General features: G+C 34.5%; 2 protein-coding genes and 1 pseudogene across 3 annotated transcripts in view; 1 reads left to right on the forward strand and 2 right to left on the reverse strand.

Moving 5' to 3' along the window:
- The window catches only part of LOC107176220 (uncharacterized), a 94768-nt pseudogene extending 79182 nt beyond the window's left edge, over positions 1-15586 (reverse strand).
- LOC102613531 (transcription elongation factor TFIIS-like) overlaps positions 1-17555 on the forward strand; it is an 86956-nt gene extending 69401 nt beyond the window's left edge. For both annotated transcript variants that reach the window (XM_052442687.1, XM_052442685.1), the window contains exon 2: positions 17418-17555. In XM_052442687.1, the coding sequence (XP_052298647.1) occupies positions 17418-17433 (16 nt within the window). In that variant the 3' untranslated portion in view covers positions 17434-17555. The remainder of the gene's footprint in view (positions 1-17417) is intronic.
- LOC127898705 (DNA-directed RNA polymerase II subunit RPB1-like) lies at positions 16707-20019 on the reverse strand. Its single transcript, XM_052441249.1, has 7 exons — positions 19762-20019; positions 19051-19359; positions 18808-18966; positions 18459-18620; positions 18139-18359; positions 17913-18054; positions 16707-17837 (listed from the first exon to the last, which is right to left on the reverse strand). Exons 1-7 carry the CDS (start codon positions 20017-20019, stop codon positions 17544-17546), a joined length of 1545 nt encoding a protein of 514 aa, XP_052297209.1. The 3' UTR covers positions 16707-17543.
- Between the last annotated feature and the right edge of the window lie 630 nt (positions 20020-20649).

Raw genomic sequence — 20649 nt, forward strand, 5'->3', positions numbered from 1 at the left:
TTTTATAAGGATACCTATGCGGCCTTGGAATGCCTGCTATCCTTCGAGGTGAAGCTGCCGTTGATGAGCTAGGAGTGCCCATCTGCTGGTTTCTCGACGCTGGAACGTTGATGAGTGTGTAACTTTTCATCGATGCTTGCGCTGATGCTGTCGCAGTAGGCTGAATATTATTATTAGGGTTAATGCTTAAGTTGTTGTAGTGAAGAGGAGAGTTAGGAAGTTGTGATCCCATTACAGAAGAGCCTGCAGGAAATGTGCTAAAGCCATAGCCATTATTTGGGTGCATATATTGTGCTTGTCTACGTTGGTTCCTCAAGTTTGATTGTGGCCACGCAATTTAGTTGGGATTAAACTTTTGTCCAATGTTAGTGTTATTGTTCATTCCTTCATTCACCATTTCATAGTTGGTTATTCCCTGTATATAAACAATCAAAATGTTAGAGAAACTATTGGCTCATTAAATAATAATATATATGAGAAAAATTTTCAATCTGAAATTAAAGTTGGGATTAAAGTTCAGGACAGATTTACGACACCATAAATTCGTCTTAGATCTTAATTGTAAATTTTAATCTCAGATCTAATAAGCACTGTATATATATATATATATATATATATATATTGGATTTTTGATATGGAATTTTAAAGTGCCCGAAAACTTTAAAATCATAGGGGCTTAAAATTTAAAGCGTTTAAGTTGCATGGTTATGTATTTTGTCGGACTTTCTTACATTTTAAAATTTGGAATTGGAACATTTCCTACATTTATAATTTTTAAGCTATAAATTACAAACAATATTAACCTGCTCTCGTTTATAATTTCTCTGTTATAACTAGCTCGCATTGTACCAAAATTTTTGTTTCTCCGTGTTTATGTTATTAATAGAACCATTATTAGCTAATAGGTTCAAGTCTCCGTAATTACAAATTATTCCCAATAACTATTATTGGATTCCAGTTGTTGTAATTTAAAATCATGATTTAAAACAAGGCATATATATATATATATATTAACCTCATTTATGTGACTTAGTATCACAATTCATAAGTGATATGATTAAAGTTAGAAAAAAAATTGCAGGATATAATGTTGTTAACTCATAGCTCTTCAAACAAGTGTTGATACTTAGTATTATATATATATATATATATATAGTCTAAATAAGGAATGAAGGTAGAAGTGGGAATATGAAATTGATAAAGGTAAGAGAGACCAAATTCTGGACAGTCTACAAATCTTGGGGTATAAAGTTGAAGGGCGAAACTATCGAAGTTTTAAAGTAAAAGTGGCCAGGTCCTTGTAAGAGATTACAAATTTGGCCTGCTAGTAATAATTTTTAAGCTATAAGTTACAAACAAAATTATCCTAAACTCTGTAGTAGCTCCGCCCTTGGCCGAAAATATTGTTTAAGCATTTATTTTTAATCCGCCTCAATCATTTGACAAACGTCAATGCAACCCTAACCCCAAGTTTTTGTTAATAGTAAGTAGCAACAGACTGAAATTATATTAAGATGAAAATGATGACCAAAAAAATTTTTTTGAAGAAAAAAATAATTGCTTAAGAAGTCATTAATAACTGGATCGATATGGAGCAGTCAATCTAATCTGTTAACACCAATTATGCAGCCAAAAAATGATAATAAAAAAGGAGAAAAATTCAAGAAAGATGACAATTCTATACATACCATCAGTCCATGTATATCCAAGATTTTACAAGAAGATTACCAAAATAATGGATCTAAACAGATTTGATAATTACTACTTCGTAAAAATTAAATAAATAAAGAGATCATTCTAATTAGATGGTGCAACCTAAGAGATATAAATTATCAAGTATATGAAGTGGAGCTTCTTTTCTGCATATTGATTGATCAAACATTAATTAATCTTCATTTCTTAACAAAATTGCAAAAGAAAAATATTATTTCTCTATTAGTTTTTTGATTGATTTAATCAAGAAATCATAATTTAAAAAAAAATGAAGACTAATATTAAGTTGTATATCATTCCTGAAGATTATGTTCAGATTTTCATTTTCAAATTCAATTTAATAATAGATCACATTGTTTAGGCACATAAGTAAGGAATGTCTAACACAAAGAATTACCTCATGAGAATTAAGATGCTGACTGTCATTATCACTATTAGGTAACCCTAACTTCAATGTCAGATCAATCTTCTTTCCATCATCATTGTTCTGATCGTAGCCATTCATTTTGGTTGCTGCTTCTTGATTGAGCCACTGAGAATCCATGATCAATGATCAATTTCTTTGTTTTCCGAGAACAAAAACAACTCGTTACAGTACAAAAATGAACAAGCTAGATAGAGAGAAAGAGAGAGAAATGAAGTCAATTAATCTGTTCATGCATGAAACTGCATATATGAAACTGAAGCTCTTATTGACCATTGAGAGAGAGAAGACTTGATACATATGCCACCAATAGAGATATACACACGAAAACACACTCTTTTAGTGATTTAAAAAAAAAAAAAAATTATGCACCAGACTACTTATTTTTTCTACTTTTTTTAAAAATACACATATCCTAATGTTTTTAGCTGAGTTCCACCTAAAGTAATATTTTCTTGCACCCATTCACCTTCGTCTGCACGCGATTAAGAGAACTAATGGAAATTGATCAAATGACTATTTTACCCCAAATATAAAACTACAATTTTGCCCTTAATAAATGAAAAAAAAATCGTAGCTGGCCGAAACCTAATCCCAAACTCAATCCAATAACCGAAGAAGTCGTGGCTAGCCACAGGAGATCGGTGATGGATGGTCGATCTTCAGGCTCGAGCTGCTGGTGGCGCGGTCATCGATTTGATCAAGCTATTGGTGGCAGAGAAAGTAAAGGAGATTGGTGAGATGTTGGGTGCATAATGAAGAAAGAAAAAGGAGATGTTGTTGGACTGGGGAATCTGGGAAAATGGTGTTGCCTATTGAAGTTTCGATGGAGATTGCTACTGAAATGTTTATGGTGGAGTGAAAGCCATGGATAATAATGGCTGCGGGGCATGTTGTCGGAGTTTGAGGAGGTCTATTCCAAGGAAAACGAAGAATCCAAGTGACTTTGAACAAGCTAGAGAACCACTATAAAAAAATCACGACATCTCTGCATGGTTTATTCTTGAAATTAAAACGATTATTGATTAAATTCTGGCTACACATGATGATTGTTCAAATTAAAACAATTATTGCCATTGATTCCCCATCCCAATGCCATTTACTTTCTTCAATCTCTACGACTGATTATGAAATATGGAATTTTTTTTAATTAATTATGAAACAAAGAATTTGATTGTGCTGAAACAAAGCATTTCGAGAGGTAGGAAGAAGCTAAAAAGCGCTGTTATTTATTTTTCCCGGGGTCAAATGACAAATTTATTCTTATGACATCAGCGAGGTTTTAATAGCGTGAACACGAGAGTGGATGAGTGTAAGAAAATGTAAGTTCAGGTGTAGGGATGGCAAAATAACCTGGACCTAGCCCGGACCCGGACCCGGACGAACCCGGATAATCCCGGCCGGGTTGAACCCGTACCGGAATGTAAAAAAAACCTGGTCCAGAATAGATTTTAATAACCCGGATATATCCAGGTTCGGGTCCGGGTTTCGGTTAACCCGTACATCCGGAACCCGAACCTGGATATCTAATTTTACTATTATTTTTTAATTAATTTTATTGATTAATCTGGATGTGTTATTGCTTGGAAATGTATTAATTTTTTATTTTTAGAATTTTAGAAATTGATATTGATTCATTGATCCGGGTTCAAAACCCGGAATTCGGAAACCCGGATTTTTTTGGATTGAACCCGGACCCGGGTGAAGAAATTCGGGTTAAAATCTGGGTCCAGAAAAAGAAAATGGTATCCGGGTCCAGATCCGGGAAGGCTAAACCCAGACCCGAACCCGGACTCAGATTTTGCCATCCCTATTCAGGTGGAACTCAACCAAAAAAACTAAGATATGAATATTTTTGAAAAAATTGGAAACAACAGGTGGTTGGTGGATAATTTCCCTCCAACATTATCCTCATTTGCTTTTTGTTCTTACGTCATTTATTCACTTCTAATTTTGTTGATTATTTTTCCCACTTTGCGACTTAACAATAAGCTAGACTAAAGCAAGAAAGGCTCTCAGAGTATATTTAGGATTTGTGAGTTTACATTTTTAATTAACTCCAATAACTATTGTGGAATCCCCTTAAGAAGACAAATACATGTACATTTTACTAGCATAAGTTTATTATGAAATTTTATCAAGAATCATAAAATATGTACTGACATAGAACTGCCTACTACAGCCTTCGCAGCGAGCGAAGGACGACGCTGCCTACTACAAGAATGTCACAGATTGTTTGGAGCCTATCCGACTTTGTTTGTGGCCTGTCCGACTTGTACAATTTTCATAGGTCTTAACCTACAAATTTTCATAGGAACTAGTCGTACATTTTGCATTTTGGATTTCTTACTTCGTACTGAACTCTACTGTTTATATAGGGGTGTTCACAGGCTACTTATTTTGTATCCGGGCTTGTCTATTTATGTGTTTGTTGCTGAAGCTGAAGTAATGTCCCCAGGTTCATTTGGCTCAAGTTCCTTGTCGCGTTTTTTTCCTTTTTTCATACACACGCGCACACACACACACTCTCTTAACTTTCTTCTTCGTGACGTAATACTAGGCTGTTGCTTAAGAGATTAATGGTATGTTGCTCTATTTCGATTCACTATTTCTCTCAACATATGTATGTGTTATGTAATTTATACCCCATTGCATTGCGGCTTGGTAAGTGTTCTAGTTATTTTGATCCCTCAAATTTTTATTTTAAAAAAAAATTCAGTGAACTTAGTGATGTAATCCTATCCATAAATGTATGGACTTATCTTTCTGTGTGAATTGCATGCCTCAAAGCATTAACATCCTCTGGTGACTTATGGTCGAGACTTCTAGTGGTTGATTTCTATTGTGTTTTGATCCGATTTCTTTCAGAAATATTTGTCTTAAAGCACAAAAACGTCGCTTTCAGAAATATTTTGCGTCAAAGCATAAATATGTTTCCGAAAAATAGCTTCGCAGTTTTCTTGAAACGCTGTTGTAAATATACCGTAGGAAAAATTCATCCCCTCTATGTCGAAAACCACCTTGTCACACTTGAAAATGAGAAATAGGATAATATTTGTACAGCATATTGATTTTTGTTGCAATGTCTCTATTTAACTGGTGAAATGTGTCATTTGCATAATATCTTTATTTTTGCAGGGTACAGTGTAGAGATTACTTAACAAGGAGCAAAAGCAAGATAGTTGAACTATATTCAAGATTAAAACATTAAAAAGAACTTGAGGAAGTCATTAATATGAGAAACAGTAAGTGAATGACAAGTTGGTAGATTAGATGGAAATGTGATAATAGGTAGTACAGCCAAAACGATCCTAAGTAAAAATGAAACTAACACACAAAACAATCCTTCTAAAGAAGCTCTCTCTTTGGAGGTGGTCCAGTGATCAAATGCCGCGGGTTCTGAGGGCTGGTACGCCTCTTCCTCTACTGATAGTAAGCGGTCACGTCCAATAGTCTGAACCTCAGACATAATATCATCTCTTTCACACTCTGAAAGGCCGATGGTAGACATCATCCCGACGATTTCCCTCCTGCCTCCTTCTTCGATATAAAACCGGCGCATGGGGATGAAATCGTCGAAGTCTGATTTGGTCAGCAGATAGACCATATCCCACGTATCCATCATCCTAAACAGCTGCTCTCTGCACTGCAGTTGAGCTTTCATCTTGGTTGAAAGCATCTTTGATACCTGAAATCAGAAACATACTGAAATCAGTGCATGTACAAGCAGGTCATGAAAAGAATTGCAAAACAGAAGGCTGTAGATAATGTTAGATTTATCAACATATCAGAAATAAAATAACTCTATAAAGAAATGGGATGACCATAGCTGAAAGTAGAAGAGAATAAATAAGAGGAAAGAGAGAATTCATAAGAACGAAAGTTTCCCAATATTAATTCATTCATATCATGCATTACAATAAGCCCTGTGCCCTCTTTAAAGGGAAAAGATATAAATTCAAAAGTAATGTTATTACAAAAATCCTTAACCTAAACAGAAATGGATTATTATAATATTAAACCATAAGTGATATTTATTGTAATAAAAATTCCCCATAATGATATATTGCAATAATACTGTTCCAAAAGATTCTAATATGACCAGCAAAGAAATCTAACAAAACACTAAGTTCCACGCCTACGTTTTGAATACACAGGTATATCTTCAGGATGTCCTACATCAATCCCCCCTGTTGGAAAAAACTCGACTCCGAGGAATAGTGCTGCAAATAAGAGAGTCCAGTAACATGGGATCAAGACAGTAAAGCTTGTCCTTAGGGAGCCCTGCATCATCTATGTCAAGGTGATTCTTCCATCGGAGCAAGAAGCAGCGATAACCTCCATTAGGTGAAGTCACAAAATGATCATTAAGATATCTGCTATATCATCAGCAGATCCAGGTAAAAATGGAGGTAAATGAGGTGCCGGAACAGATGATGAATCTGTAGACATATCAGGGGAAAAAAAAAAAAAACTGGAGGCTCGAAAGTGGCCTGGTAAGGAAACAAGTCTGCTGCATCAATGCTGGACTAATAGTCAAGTGCGAAGGCAAGTCTAGTAAGTAAGCATTACTGCCAAGCTTTTAAAGAATGTGAAAAGCTCCAGTGGCTCGTGCGTGTAATTTTTGTGAGAAGTGTTTGGTAAAATGTTCAGGACATATGCGAACCATAACATAATCATTTTCCAGAAATCCTACATGCCGAAGATGTGCATCAGCTGCCAGTTTATGATTTTCATTACAAAGGGCAATTCTCGCATGTGTGGGGCAAAATCAGAGGCAAATTCAGGACGGCGAGAATTATGTGGTATAGAGACAAGGTCAACAGGCTGACATGGTGACATGCCATCAACAGTCATAAAAGGGCTTTTTCCAGTGGTCCTGTGGACAGCATTATTATAAGCAAATTCAGGCATAGGAAGAACAAGATCCCAATTACCAGGCTTAACACCTACGAAACAACATAACAGTATCCCAAACTATGGTTAACAGCCTCAGTTTGACCATCAGTTTGTAGGTGAAAAGCAGATGAAAATTTTACGGTATTCCAAAGTGTTTTCCAAAAATAGCTAACAAATTCAACATCCCTTTCAGACACTATGGTAACAGGCAGACCATGCAATTTAACAATCTCCTTAGAGAATAACTTCACAACATGCAAAGCATCAGCAGTCCTAGCACAAGGAATAAAATGGGCCAGGCCATCTTAGAATATTGATCTACCACAACAAAACCAGAATCATGACTGTGAGCAGTTTTTGGCAATCCTAAGACAAAATCCATGCATACGCCTCGTCAAGGAGTGTAAGGCACAGGCAGTGGGGTGTCCAACCCTCAATTATGTTTCTTAGCTTTAGCTAGTTGACGAGTTATACACTGAGACACAATCTTGGCGACATCTTTTCTTAATGAAGGCTAATAGAATCTATCTTCAACTAAAGCTATTGTCTTATCTCTACCTAAGTGACCAGCTGATCCTCCGGCATGCATTTCCCAAACAAGCAAGTCTTGAAATGAGGCATGGGGAATGCATAGGTGAACTCCTCTAAAAAATATCCATTGTGAATAAAATATCCCAATAAATTATCCCAAACTCAGGACAAGAGGAGTAGACAGATTTGGTCCTATCAAAGCCTAATACTTGGATGCTCAAAGTATGCAAAAGGTTAGCCACATGGCTAAGAGCATAAGCAACTTTGTTATCCTCACCTGGGCGATGCCTAAGTACAAATGTAAAGGTCTGAAGAAACTCAACCCATCTATCAGTTAGCCTTTTTTGAGACTGAAGGTACTTGAAGGCTTGGTGGTCAGAGTACAGGACAAATTCATTAGACAACAAATAGTTGCCAGTGACTAAGAGCCCTAATAATTGCATAAATCATTAAGTTTTTCACTAGAAAGAGCTATATGATGTCCCTCTTGACTTAATGCATCTCCTATACCTACCCCAGAAGCATCACAAGCTACCTCAAAGACTATATAAAAGTCAGGATTCCTTAGGACAGGAGCTTCAGTCATTTTTAACTTAATTTCTTCAAGTGCCCTAGTGGCTGCAGGAGTCCAGTGAAACTCATCTTATCTCGTGCAATTAGTAATAAGAGCCATAATGGTGCTAAATCCTCCAGTAAATCTCCTGTAAAATGATGCAAACCCATGAAAACTACACACCTCGGTCAAAGTCTTAGGAATAGGCCAATCTTTAATGGTTTTAACTTTTTGGGCATCAGCATTGATACCCTCAGCAGACACTAAGAAACTTAGGAAAAGGGTGAGGAAGACCTGATTAAGATGATCTGGGTGCTCCATCATAGACTAACCGTAGATGAGAATGTCATCGAAGTAAACCACTAAAAATTTTCCAATAAAAGGGTCATTACTCTCATAAAAGTACTAGGTGCATTTGACATACCAAAAGGCATAGCTAACCACTCATATAGGCCATCTGGAGACTTGAAAGCTGTTTTCCAATCATCTCCAGGTCTAATCCTAATATGATGATATCCACTCCTTGGATCTATCTTAGAGAACCATTGAGAACCAGCCAGTTCATCTAGCATATCTTCAAGCCTAGGAATGGAAACCTATCCTTGATAGTAATTTTGTTAGTGGCTCGACTATTAACACACATTCTCCACGACAGATCTTTCTTAGGGGTGAGCAGCACTAAGACAGCACAAGGACTAAGACTGACAAATGAATTTTTTGCCAAAAGTCCTTGTATTTGTTTGTTTAACTCAGCTGTATCGGCAGGGTTCATCCTATAATGTGGACAGTTTGGCAACTGAGATCCTGGGACTAAGTCAATGGCATGCTGAATAGATCTCATGGGAGGTAATTGATCGGGTAGCTCATCAGGAGGAATATCCTGAAAGTTCTCTAACAAATTATTAATCTCAGGGTAATAGTCAAATCTAGGCTCTAAAGTATCAAGAGAATTATCTTGCAATATCAAACCTAGCAGGATAGTTGTGTCTTCTATGTCATGCTCAAGATTTTTTGAAAATAAAAGTTTTATGCCATGATTCACGACAAAGGAAAACAAGATGTTGAATTACCATTCGAAGCTTAGAACCATCAATGATTTTGATGTTCGGAATGATGATGATACGCTTATCAGCCAATGCATCAACTATATCTTGCAGCACTTGCCGTAGTAATTCAGTGAATTGTGCTTGGCCCAACTCTTCCTCCCCTTCAGCTCCATGTTTCTTCAAGATGTCATTTAGCTGAGGAAATTCTGTTGAATGACACTTTGCATATCAATTATATCGACTTAAGAACAGTTCTAAGTGATTGACGAAAATAAATTACTTCTTAGCAAATTTGATACATAGACAAAAGTTAAGAAACTGTGATTTGGCAGCCGGAACTAACTACATTATAACAAGAACATTTGATCAAATTACACATATATGTACAAGCAAACCAAGAAACCTAGCACATCCAATATATGTACATCACAATTCAGAATGAAAAGGAAGTGAACCTGAAAACGGAGGGACACCGAATTCAACTCCCATATGACCAAGAGCATTTTGTATCTCGCCTTTGCAAACCTTGCCCTCATCTTCAGTATCAAGATCAGCGAACAGATTTTCGGCTAACATGGTGAAATCATCTTCATTCCCCAAAAACAACTTCAGCATGTTCCCATCCAATACACACCACAAGCGGATCATCTAAATTAAAAATCCACATAGGAAACAACGTTAACATTCACAACAAGCTTTAAAATTAATCAAAATTTAGAAAATTTTTATTATCACTTCAACTGAACCAAATAAAGCTTAGCAGCAAAAAAACTCATTACCTTTGAGTTCATCGGCGATGGCAGTGATGTAATCAGAGGTCAGCTTAGAGGCGTGATCTCTATCAAACTCCTTGATTCTGAAAGTGACGTCATCGTCGGAGCCGGAAATATGTTTTAGAGCAGTTGACTTCAGGTTTTGAGGCAATGAGAGACCGAAAAGGGAGGAGGATGCTTTGTTTTCAGCAAAATCGAGAAGCTGAGCTCCAGTGACGGTGCTGCTTGTTGGAGGTGGGGAGGGCAAGGGGTTGAGCGAGTGATCGGAGTTGGGTCCCGTCGATGACCGTGAAGCCTCCAGCGGACATTTTGAGTGTTTGATTTTAGAGTTTGATTGCGTCCGTCATTTTGAGATTTTAAAACATGAAACAGGACTAAGAAATTGAAGGGGAATTGGGGAGGGCTGCTACTCTGAAAAAGGCGGGATCGATCCACGACATCACCTTACTACACATATGATGAAATGCTGAGGATGTCGGTTTTAGGATATTTAGTCTGCAATTAATTAATTATTAATTTATATAGTGAGTGTGCTTTATAGGAAAATAGAAAATTTTGATGTTTATTATTTTATGAATTTAACGAAATATTAATTTAACACATTGGTCTAATAAAAGTTATATTTAATTGTGATTATTAGTTTATTAAGTACTAATTTATAGAGGATCTATTATATTTACCATTTTATTTAAAATTGTTTCTTTTATTTTAAACTCAAAAACTGCAAAAATTAAAAGAGATTACTGCATTCGCCAAAGAACGGCTATGAGCATTTTTCTCGCTCTCTTATACGTGACGCTATCCTAATTACACTCATCTCAAATCTTTTTTGTTAGTTACCTTTGATATAAGGCAGCAAGACCCTACATAATTACTCAAACTGAACATTATTTTTCTAAAAAGTTTCAAATAAAGAATAAATTAGTGACTTAGGTTTCTTGACCACTAAGGTTGTTTTAAAATAATTAATAATTTTAATTGTACTATTTTACTCTTATAACATAAAATGATGAAATTACCTCAAAAAAACATGTGCTAAAAATGTTAAAACAAGTCATAGATCGCAAAAGGGAAAAAAAAAAGATTTAATTACTTAATTCTCCACACTTCTTACTCATTTGAATGTTTGAAAAATAATTTGATTTTTTCATAAATATATATATTTTTTAAAATGCATTTATAAAAATTGAAGGAAAATATCACCACCCATAAATAAATTGCAAGCATTAATTAATTTAAAAAATGCGTTTAATTAGTTTTCTCTTTCAAACATTAATTTATATCTTTGGTCGTAGTTTTTCTCCTCTCTTCTCTATCTTATCACCATCCATAATCGGAAAGCTTCGAACTTAAAAAAAAAAAAAATGCATTGTGCTATGAAAATGTTGATTTGTCCATGTATAATTGGATTTGTAAAATTGTCCTATGAGTGAGTAAAGTTCGAGAAGAACAAAAAAATTATAACAATTGAAAGTAGAGCATACAAGTCTTACAATATGAAAGAATTCTCGCCTCAATTCAAACAATTAAATTCAGGAGAAACCACAACCGATTGTGAGCTCCCCATTTATCATTTACTAATTGCTATTATGATTCTTTTTTGTCAAATTCATCTTCATGTTTGACAACACCCATATCTTCCATTTGGCAAGTTAGTTCATCCTATTTACCATTGATCGTGTAAAATCTCAAGTAATGTTACACACGCATATTCTGTAAATCGTTATAATGATTTGAATTAGTTAGTTTTTTATTTTTTTATAAACATTATTTTTGCCTTATTTAAGTTATTTGGTTATTTTCAAATCTTCAAATTTGAATTGATTTGAAAAAGATTAGAAACTATCCCTTTTTTATTTTCCTCAACTACTCATGTTTTGGTAAATCAAAACTCACTTTTTTTTTTAAACAATAATTAATGAGGGTCACATTATTTGGGACTCAAATGATAAGGTCCCTAACATTACACTTTTCCAAAATTCAACACATATTACTCTCTTCTTTCTCAATCAAAACTAAGAAATTTAGTATTTTCTTGCACTCTTTGGTTTTGGTAAGTGAAATTCTCTTAATTTTTTTTTTTTTAATTATAGGGTGGCAATATTTGATATTTCCTTCAGTTACTCTAAAGCCACCCCACTTTTTAGTTGTATAACTACAGTGTTTTTTGATAGTTAAATAATCAATAGAAATAATGTAATAAAAAGTTAAATTATTATTTTATATCCTTTCATAAGTTAGAATAGATTCTTTGACACACACATATAGTACTTGATTGGATGGAGAAAAGAGGCATATTTAATGGAAAGAGTTTAAGAAGAAAAATAAAGCAAGTTTTATTTCTATTTTCATAAATTTTAATCGGACATTTAGTTCGATTCTGTTGGAATCGAATTGTGTTAGGATGGTTCAATTTGATTCAGTTTGGATAGTAAAAACTAAATAGTTCATAAATCTCTAAATCAATTAGTTTAAAACTGAACCAAACCAAAAAACCAAATGGTTTGAAAAGAAAAATTTAAAATAGATTTTATGTTAGTTAATACAAGTGATTATCATTGTGACAATTTACACTTCATTTAAATTTGTTGAATTGTTGGTGCTTGGCTCACTTTGATAGTTAATGTAGGTATTGTAGTTATGGATATGCGTAGATAACTTGGTGTCGAGTTTTAATATTGTTAGAAGATATATTGAAGAATTTAGAAGTGGTGAATGATAATGGTAAGCAGGCAATGGAACTTCAAAGTTTTTTTTATATGTGATTTTGCGTTGTTGCTTTCCTTTTCTAATTATTGTTGTGGATTTGTAATTTGCAGTGAATTTATAGACTATGTAACTTTGCTCCTTGTTGGATTTTGTTATGTTGATTTATTCGATCCTCTTATGGTGTTTATTATTTGTGGATTTACAAACTCAAGATCATTATTGTAGTAATAGGATCTCATTATCTTCTGTTTTTTTCAGTTGAATATACAGAGTAACATCACTCGAACCAAACAAAACGAAGTGAAACAATAGAACCAAATTGAACTAAACTGAATTAATTGGTTCAGTTGAGTTAACTAGTTCAGTTCTACTGTTTTGTTCGCATCTAGTTCACAAAATCATGAATTAATTGGCTTCGGTTTGATTTGATTATGACTTTACCCTAATTTTTAAGTAAGAGAATTATTCACCCACTTTTTTTAATGAAAAATATTTATTGTTAAAAAAATGATACTTGTCAATATAATTTATTAATTGTTATTATTAGTATTTACCTTATTTTATGTTGTTGGTTAAATTTGAATTAGTCAAAAGTAGTTGCTATTATTTTCTGAAAGGATCCGAATCTTCTCCTACTCTAATCTTTCCTAAGGTTTGTAAAAGATTTTAATAAATGAAAATTAAATAATTCAATTGATCGGATTAGATTGGGAAATTGCCAGTTTCTTCCTATTGAAATCAATACATACCACTCACCTCTTTATTGTTTTTATAATAGCCAATAAAATTTTCGGCAGCATAATTTTATAATATTACTCTTATTTTTTAGTAAACTTTTATTCATTTTTTTAACTTAAATAAGCCAAACAAATAAGAATTAAAATAAAGATTTTAAGTACTAAAAATGAGAATTATATGTTTCAGTGTGAATGAAAAATTAATAAAAGACACTTCTTGTACATTTTGTTAGTTTTAACTATTTTTTCTTTTATTGAGTATATATTTTATATTCCCAAGATAAAACCAATAACCCATTTATCCCTCTTTTTCTTAAAAGGTTTGATGCCAGAGGAGTTTTTGGATATTATAAAAAATAATGGAGGGTAACCAGTATATGTTGATTTCAGTAAGGGGAAACTAAAAATCTCCTTATTAGAATTATTCTTAACTTGTTTTAATATAAACAAAAACTCATCGTTTTGGGCTAGCTAAACTTCTAAAACTAGGGATTTTTTTGTTAAATGTCTGAAATCTAAAATTTTATTAATTTTAAACCTTTTTTAAAATTTGTTTGTTTGCTTTTGTAACTTATATTTGATTATCAAATATTTAACTTTTGTGACTTTTATCTAAAAGAAAAAAAGGTATGAATAAGAAGTAATTATATTCCAAAAATATATCTATAAAATATATTTATTTCCTAAACTATAAAACCTAATCTTTTTTTTTTGCTCAAATTTTTAAGGGCATAAATGTAAAATAACTATTTTTAAGATACTTTTCATTTATAAAAATAAATAAAATACTATTTATGTACAGATATCTAAAAAGAAGAAAACAAACTGTCATTTAGATACCCATATTCAGATCCATTCAGAATTCAGAAAAATTTAGATCCATTAAAATTTTGGACAAAAACACAGACACTACCTGAATAAATAAACATACTCCAGAAAAATTTAGACCATTCAGATATGAGACAAAAAAATAAATACTACCTTAGACATGATTTCACAAAGAATTTGGATCCTCTCCTAGTCTAACCTTTCCCAAGGTTTCTAGGAGATTTTAGCACATGGCAATTATATAATTCAATGGATATGATTAGATATATTCTTAATTTTCCTTAATAAATGGAAAAAGGTCACTGTTTTGGGCTGGGCAAAATTCTAAAACTTACTAAACAAACAAACAAACAGCTGTTAACTCTTTTTTCTATAATCTTTAATTCTCCCCTCCCCGCACCCCCCCCCCTCTTTTATTTCAGTCGTTGTTCATATTTTTTCTACTTATTATTTTTTACATAACAAATTCAAAACCTCCTCATCTATCCACCATAGACGAGGTGATTGGCTCTAACCACATCCTGCCTACCTCCATCATGTTTATAGGATTTATTTTTTAATTTTTCCTGCCAATTTATTTTTATTATTAATTTTTTACAGATACAATCTTCAAATCTTTTCCCGGCTAAACCACCCAAGCATGCTGCACTATATAAAAATTGATTATAAATCTTTACATTAGATATCTATGCACTGGGTATTTTGAGAGTCGAAGATTAAATAATCGATTCAACGCTTGAAATATATAATAATTCTTGTAGACATAGAAAAATTAATTTTACTATTTCTCTCTATAATTTTTGTAGACATAGAAAAATTAATTTTGGCAAGTCAGTTTTCATATTTCTCTCTATAATTTTACTGCACAATTAATGATTTTTTCTTATAAATAACTAATCGTATGTGCTGCGGTTATATTTTTGTGCTAATGAAATATAGCACCTATTAGGCTATTACACATGTTTATTACTATCAAAATTTGAAAATCAGCTCCTATTACTATATTATACATGTTTATTATCATAAAAAAAAATTCACATTACTGTTTTACTTATGTTTATTATTATAAAAAATCAGCTTGGGCATAGCATATTAGCATCCAAAAAAAATATAAAGCATAAATAAAACAGTATAACACCAACTAATCATAATAATTTCATCATTTTTTAACTAAGTGGGAAAAATTATATTGAAGGTAAAATTAAGAAGTAAAAAAATCAATACCTGGTACCGGCAGTGGTTGTGGTGGCAAAGTGATGGAGAGTTGAGAAAGTGGCGATGGAGAGTTGGAGACGGTGGCTGTGACGGCGGCAGAGGGGGATGCACGAACAACTCTATAGGTTGTGACAGACTGACAGTGGCAGTAGAGATGGAGCAACCGAACCGAGCAAAGCTGCGTGCCAAGGCTAGCGAGTCAGCAACCGAGACGAGATGATGCCGACGGAGGGTGGTGGCTGCTGCTGGCTTCGAGTGTTGGAGGCGCGGCAGCCGCAGCGTTGTTGCTTATGCTTTTCAAGGGATTTGGCGATTAGGGATTTCAAGGCAGCCGGTGGCGGTGGCACCGTGGCAGCGCGGTTGCTTATGCTTTTCCGAAGGGAATGCAGCCTGCTACTTATGCTTACTGTATTAGGGATTTGGATTTTGGCGATTTGGGCAATTGGGTTTTGATTTTTGTATTTAAATTTTCTTTTTTTTAATATACGGGGTCCGGATTCTGGGTTTTTGGGGCTGAGACCGGAACCGGGACTGGAAATGTCCGGGTTTGAGAATTTCGCACCGTATCATTTTTCTTACAAAACTCCATTTCGGATAAATTTACATTTAAAGACAAAATAACAATAACACACATTTAAATTTTTTTGAACAAATTACTTACATTTATTATTCAATTTATCAAACTAAAACAAGTTGTAGAAATTTCAAATAATATATATACATTTTTATTTTTAATTAATTAAAAAATTTTGTACTTAAATTTTTTTTAAATTATAATTTAAAATAAGTGCACTTTAAGTTAATGGTTGACGTTCAAAAATTCATCATTTTTAAAATTTCAAAATTTATGTGTAGGACGATAACAAGATTACTAAAGAAAAGAAAAATAACAAAATCCTACTTTGAATTTTAATAATTAAAAAAATAAAAATTAGATGAAATATTTTAAAATAAAAAAGATATTTTTTTAACATAAAATAAAAATAATTGAAAAGGAGTTTTCTGAGGAGAATCGAGGGTTGCCGATAAATACCGCCCACGAGGATTTCCTATTGAGTATAGGAATCCCTTCGTCGCAATGAAACCGTGAATATATATATCAAGTGAGTTTGTGAAATCTTCTTCTGTTAATTCTTTCATAAGCAGTTCTCTAATTTCTCTCTGCGATTTTTGTTCATTCAGTCCCCTCGATCGTTCATCTGATCTCACTCAATTCCCTTTCTCATCGATCTCTTTTGATTTTAATATTAATCTACGAAATCAGAGCATTAAGCGTCGATCCCTTTTGAGTTTAATTGTCATGGGTTTGTCAAGAAACGTTGATTTTAAAATTAATCTTAGAAATCAGAGCATGAAGCGTCGATCCCTTTTGCGTTCAATGGTCATGGGTTTGTCACGAAACAGGAGGAGCAGGGAATATGCTGAATCCATGAAATCCAAGTTGCCATCGGATATCAAAAAGAAGAGAAAACTTGAAGAAGAGGAGCATGCGGCTTTTACTTGTTCCAAGAAACCTCCTGCTATAGTTTCTAAAAATGAAGAGTTCAAGTGTTCTGATGTTGATGCTACACGTAACCAATTTCGTGAGCGTCTTGTAGAGGGATTGTCTAAAGTTTATGAAGAGAATAATGAAGAGATGATGAAGGAGCAATTAAGAGCTTGTGACCCAGTTGGAGTTGCTGCATCAGTAGAATCAGCGCTGTTTAAAACGTTGGGTCCTATCAGTGGGTCAAACAAACCCCAGTATAGAACCATCTTGTTCAGTGTTAGGAATTCAAGAAATCCTGACTTTAGAAGAAAGATTCTTCTTGGAGAAGTGAAGCCTGAGAGCCTTCCTACCATGACCGATGAAGAGATCGCTAGCGATAAATTACAAGAGAAGATTCGCGAGATTAGGGAGAGAGTTTTAGCCAAGATTCCGGACTCAGTTGATGATGATGATGATCCCTATGAGAGATTAAAAGCTGATGATCATTGGCTCTTTTATAGGTCTTATATAGGTTAATTAATATGATGCTTTTAATTAAGCTACTACTTTGAGTTATTGGGTTTTCATATTCATTTTGTTCAATTGTACTTTGACTTTGAGTTATTTGGTTTTCATATTCATTTTGTTCAATTGTACTTTTTTTTTTTTATTACTTGTTCAATTGTACTTTGAGGAGACACAATGCATTTAGGCACCATCATTAACTCTTGAACTTCTGCTTTTGTTTCGAATGACTGAGGAACATGCATGTTCATTTCATCACCATCAAAATCAGCATTGTATGGTGATGTAACAGAAAGATTCAGGCGGAAAGTTGAGTATGGCATGATCTTTATTCTATGTCCCATAATTGACATTTTATGTAGACTAGGTTGACGATTAACAAGAACAAGGTCTCCATCGTTTAAGTGCCGCTCCACCTGCAACAACATTATCAACAGTTAGCACTTATTATGGAAAGGCAATAACTATTTCTAAACCAGTTGGGGCAGTACCTTGTAACCCAGCTCCAAGTGGTGATCACTACTTTTCTTCAAGTAACGGAGATCAAGCCTTTGACCATCATCTGTTATGATATATTTGGCACCAGTTTTGCCAGGTGGAGGATGTGGCCCGTATTCGACAAGCTCTTTTAACCTGTTATGCAAATGAAAAAGCCTCCAATTCAACATACATACACAAAAATAGAAAAAATAAATATACAACATTTCACCTCTATACCTTTCAATGTTATAAGGAGTAACAGTTTCTGGATATGTGAGATTTAATGCAATACTCCATGGTACGCCCAGTTCATCAATGTTGATATTCGGATCTGGTGTTATAACTGTCCTGGCCGAGAAATTCACACGCTTCCCCATCAAGTTACCCCTGATCCGTCCTTCCTTTGCCTTAAGCCTGCTACATATTGATTTAATAGGTCTACCTGATCGCTGTGTAGCCTGATCAACAAAGAAGATACCCCAGCAATAAGTGAAGATTAACAATATGTAATTATGTATATGCCTACAACTTATGCATGTGCAGGTAAGCAATCCTACTCTAGGCTGCCCAGGCAATTCATTGTTAAAATATGTGGCTATGTGAAATTGTAACACTTGTGCAAACTCAGCTATGAGATGTCCAGGTGCCCCTTTCTTCACTTGGCTCCTCAAATTCTCATTGTGCCTGATGATCATCGCCAACTGATGAGTCAAATCATCCTGTAGTCGACAAAAATAAGTAATCAGAACTCATACACACACTCGCGATGAGCTGGATTCACATGAAAAATACTCGATATTTTGTCGTGCTATCATAAAATAGGCAAAAAGTTTCTATAGCTAGTTTTAAATGATTAATATGAAAATCCGGCATAAATGGGAAAAGAATAATAAAGCAGGAACTTGCCTCACTCCTGAAGGAGGTTCCTATTGCCACTGCGGGCCTCACAGAAGGCGGAGGAATTGGAAGGACCTGCAGAATCATCCAATCCGGACGGGCATACTGAGGATTCAATCCCAGGAGTTGGCAGTCCTCATCACTTATTCTTGCCAGAACTTCAAGTACCTGAAATATGGTTAACAAAGTTAGCATCATGAAACAAGCAGGTGAAAATGAAACCACGATTGTGTTGCCTTCGGAATAAGTTACCCTTTCTGCAGTAAGTGTCTGCTTTCTTTCAACAGGTTCAGGAAGTTGTCCCTGATCATCATTCTTTTTTCTTTGTGCCTTGTACTCTGCAATCATATTCATGCCGTCAATTGTCAGCGTTGGTTGCAGAGCACCACAGCCACTCTTTCTCTTTCTAAGAGGTTCTTCACCATCATGACCAAGGAGACTAAGGACATCAATCTCATCACCACCTTCACATTTGTTTTTTGTTTTACATGCACACAAGATCTGTTCAAGCCTGCTCTTGGGGTGCCTTATTTTCAAAGCTAGCTTAAACTTGTCATCTTCCTGCTTGAAAAATAAGCAATCACTCATGAAGCAGACAATAATCTACTAGAAATTTTAAGGGTGGATGAACAATCAAACTATAAAAGAAACAACAAACTTCATCTCATCTACCCTATGAGAAACCAAATAGAACAAGAAAGGGAGGATCAAACAAACAGTTCAGATAACCAAGTATCAAGGAAAGCCTACTTCAAAATGCATGTACAAAACCTACAAGGCATCCATCATGAAAGCAGAATTCGTATCCAAATCCTATTTCTCAATGGGATAATGGAGATAAACAAAATTGACTACATCTATACTTTATAAAATACATGACATTAATAATACATGCACGAATAACCAATGATTCCCTGATGCTAGTAAAGGACCAAAACGGCACAATGAAGGTTGTAATGTTACCTCGTCAGCAAGAATTTTCGAGCAATTGAAGCAAACACAACGCATAATAGTTAACAGAGTCTTCATAAATCCAATATGGAACATAGGCTTAGCAAGCTCCAAATGCCCAAAATGCCCTGGGCACTCTCCCATGTTTGAAGAACAAGTCTCACATTTAAACCTTTTATCAATAGTACCAAGCCTAAGATCACTTAAACCCCCTGCCATCGGCATTCCCCTCTCCGTCGTTTTGCCGTGATCGATCTCTGTCACCGACATTTTCCTCTGAACACACCAAACGGCAAAGGAAAAATATTCAATCAAACAGCCTCAAATAATAAATAATGAAAAATGAAAAATAAATAATAAATAATAAACAGTATAACATATTTTTACAACTAATAGCCGTATCAGGTCAGTACTCTTTCAAAATTTCTTTTCATTTTTTTTATTTCCTCCTTCATCAGCAACCAACCAGACTACCAATAAATTACAAGAGAGAAACGCTAAGGCCGTAGGAAAATTACAATTTCGTCAGGGCTGAGAATGCTGAACTGGACCATCCGGACCTTGGCGACCTTGAATGGAGAGAACGTAAAGCAATTTTCCATGGCGAACTCTCCAAGCTTTGAGTAGCAGCAGAGTGGCAAGCTTGAAGTGTCAGCTCGAAATGCAGAGCAAAATAGCGTAATAAGACCAAATTACCCTTTCGAGTTGCTTGGCTGTCAAGACTGAACACTAATCGGCCCAAGCATCACAATAACAACAGTAACTGACTATTGTGCGTGTATATATGGCAACGGCTAAGCTGCAATATCCGTAAGTTACAGCCGGCCAATATGAATCGTTAGATTTGAGGGTCTGAAATCGAATGGACGGGAAATAACATACGAAACTTATAACAGTTAT

This window comes from Citrus sinensis, chromosome 5 (assembly GCF_022201045.2).
Source record: "Citrus sinensis cultivar Valencia sweet orange chromosome 5, DVS_A1.0, whole genome shotgun sequence".
Taxonomy (NCBI): domain Eukaryota; kingdom Viridiplantae; phylum Streptophyta; class Magnoliopsida; order Sapindales; family Rutaceae; genus Citrus; species Citrus sinensis.

What these genes read in the sequence shown, in the direction of transcription:
- LOC127898705 (XM_052441249.1), bottom strand. Translation starts at nt 20,019, where the DNA reads ATGTCGGTGACAGAGATCGATCACGGCAAAACGACGGAGAGGGGAATG. An exon ending in CGAAAATTCTTGCTGACGAG is followed by an intron (nt 19,360 to 19,761) that starts GTAACATTACAA and finishes TTTTTCAAGCAG; the next exon opens with GAAGATGACAAGTTTAAGCT. An exon ending in ACTCCTTATAACATTGAAAG is followed by an intron (nt 18,055 to 18,138) that starts GTATAGAGGTGA and finishes TTTGCATAACAG; the next exon opens with GTTAAAAGAGCTTGTCGAAT.